The sequence below is a fragment of the Sinocyclocheilus grahami genome, unplaced genomic scaffold (assembly GCF_001515645.1).
Source record: "Sinocyclocheilus grahami isolate Dianchi unplaced genomic scaffold, SAMN03320097.WGS_v1.1 scaffold2737.1, whole genome shotgun sequence".
NCBI classification, from domain to species: Eukaryota; Metazoa; Chordata; class Actinopteri; order Cypriniformes; family Cyprinidae; genus Sinocyclocheilus; species Sinocyclocheilus grahami.
Window position 1 is genome coordinate 616 of NW_015507915.1, and position 2368 is coordinate 2983.

The 2368-nt window shown below is 46.8% G+C and overlaps 1 protein-coding gene across 1 annotated transcript; it reads left to right on the forward strand.

The window, feature by feature from the left end:
• The first annotated feature begins 545 nt into the window (after positions 1-545).
• Positions 546-2228, forward strand: LOC107575586 (AF4/FMR2 family member 1-like). Its single transcript, XM_016261940.1, has 6 exons — positions 546-816; positions 887-970; positions 1081-1105; positions 1198-1237; positions 1372-1477; positions 1750-2228. The coding sequence occupies exons 2-6, from the start codon at positions 890-892 to the stop codon at positions 2221-2223; spliced, it is 726 nt and encodes a 241-aa protein (XP_016117426.1). The 5' UTR covers positions 546-816; positions 887-889; the 3' UTR covers positions 2224-2228.
• Positions 2229-2368: the final 140 nt, after the last annotated feature.

The following is a 2368-nucleotide window of genomic DNA, read 5'->3' on the forward strand; positions in this document are numbered from 1 at the left end:
TGTCTACACCAGACGCGAGCGGCGATGCAGCAAAATACTACAGAACTCATTATAGTCTGTGATGCTGTCTACTGATGCGATGCGACAAATCCCTGGCAGTAAACTGCTGCCGTGTTTTATTAATGACGAACTGACACAAAGTTCACATGATTTGCAGCAGTCGCTTTTCACGTCCAGTGTAGCAGACTGCGGCTAGACAGACTAGACACGGTGTCTGTGTGTTCAAAGAAAACAATCAGTATAAATATAACGATCAGTATACTAAACATCGCACATCCCACGATGTGACTATTGCAGATGCACATCGTGATAACGATGCTGAATAGTATCTGTGCAATCAAGTCGACGATATCGCTGGAAAATAAGTGTCCCTAACTAAGCAAGCCAGAGGCGACAGCGGTTGAAACTATATATTGTGCAGCCCTAACGCAAATATTGATCAAACTACAAACAAGACAAAACTATAATACAGAACTATACAGAAAAGATTTATTTATTGTTTACCTTTAGTCTATGATTAGCTCACCTCACCTCTTATCTGACCAGTCTTCGGGTTTGAGTCGTTTGTTCATCACGTGACAGCCCCGTAAACAAAGCTGATGAACGAACGACTGGAAAAACCCAAAGACTTGAAACAGGTGAACTAATTCCAGTACAGAACCTATAGGATGTTGTGCATGTGTGACTGAACGAATCCCTCCCCGAGACGACTCTTTATTCCAGAGTCACATTAAAGATTCGTTCAAGAATGACCCATCACTATAATCAAGGCCACGTCTCACTCTCTCTCGTCTGCATGTGGAGGACATTCTGCAGGTCAGTTGAGTTTGGGACAATCTCGTTTGATTGGAAAGCCGCAGGAGTTCAGTGTCTCTCTCTCACACAGGAAATGACCTCATGGCCTCCACTGCTGACGACCATTTGCTCGCCAACCACAGCCGAGCCGCCCAAGGTCCTCTCCACTAACGAGGTTAGATCAGAGTAAAGGGTTTCGTTGGTTCTCACTGAAACACTAGCATTCAGACTTATTCTTGAGCTCATTCTTTTTTTGAACTTTAATGCTTGTAACTGTTTTGACAGGAGACACATGGAATACCGGCCCTCAGTAAGTGTGTGTGTGTGTGTGTGTGTGTGTGTGTGTGTATGTTGTTGAAGTCGGTTTATGTGCTTTTAAGTTGTTGTGTTGTTCTTTACTAGAAGTTCATGAATCATCAGACAAAGTTCAGCTGGAATCTCAGTGAGTATCAGATCAGATCTTTGTCTTGAGCTGATGTGAAGGTGCTACAAAAAGGTCAAGATGAAGATTTCTCCCCTCTCTCTTCAGCTAATGTTTTAACTTTACTCTCTGTGTGTGTGTGTGTGTGTGTGTAGAGGTGGTTCCAGCAGCTCCAGTGTCTCTGACAGCAGTTCAGACACTGACAGTGAAAAGAGCAGCAGCCCAGATGAACCAGCAGCTCCTGAGACATTACACACACAGGTACACACGCACGCACACACATGCACACACACAGGCGGACACACACACACACACACACACACAGGTGCACATGCACACACACACACACACACACACACCAGTACACACACAGGTACACATGCGCGCACACACACATACACAGGTACACACACACATGTATGAATGTTCCTGAAACAGGAGTTTCTTGCATACAACTTATTTTGCCATGATGAGTAAGAACAGCATCTTCATCCTCACTTTTTCGTCATCCTGATGTGTGCGTGTGTGTTTAGCCACAGAAAGAGAGTGACTGGCAGCTAGGACGGTGGTTAGAAAGGAAAGGAAACCAGCACCAGCAGAACCCTAGGAGCCCATGTGATGCCATCAGGCCCAACTCCCATGATTCCTCTGACAGGACTGAGGCTCCAGGGTCACAGACTTGCCACAGTGACCCAGCTGACGGCGGCAAAGCGTCCGATCTCAGACAGACTGTGGGGAGCACGAGCATGTGTGAGGATCTGCTGTTAGAAAGCACATCCACACACAGACCCAAACACAAGAGAAGGAAAACGGCACATCACACAGAGCAGAAGAGAACGACAGCAGACACCAACAACATCAGCAAACAAACACATTCGCCACTGCTGGTGAAGATCAAGCTGAAGCTGCTCTCCAGGATCCCACGGGAGCCCAAAGCAGCTCCGCCTCACACAGAGAACAGCAGAGCATCGAGACGCAAGAGAGCGGTGAGCACAGCTAACACCTGACCCCTGACCCCTGACTCACTACTGCTGCAGAGTAACGAAGAGCTGCCATCGAACATTCCAGAATCACGTTCACTCATTTTATTGTATGTGACATACTTTGGGGGGGTGTGTGTGTGTGTGTGTGTGTGTGTGTGTGTGTGGGTGT

Excerpts from the sequence above, each read along its gene's own strand:
- LOC107575586 (XM_016261940.1), top strand. The coding sequence starts at position 890 with ATGACCTCATGGCCTCCACTGCTGACGACCATTTGCTCGCCAACCACA. Across the intron at positions 971-1,080 it reads AGGTCCTCTCCACTAACGAG|GAGACACATGGAATACCGGC; the intron begins GTTAGATCAGAG and ends CTGTTTTGACAG. Across the intron at positions 1,106-1,197 it reads ACATGGAATACCGGCCCTCA|AAGTTCATGAATCATCAGAC; the intron begins GTAAGTGTGTGT and ends GTTCTTTACTAG.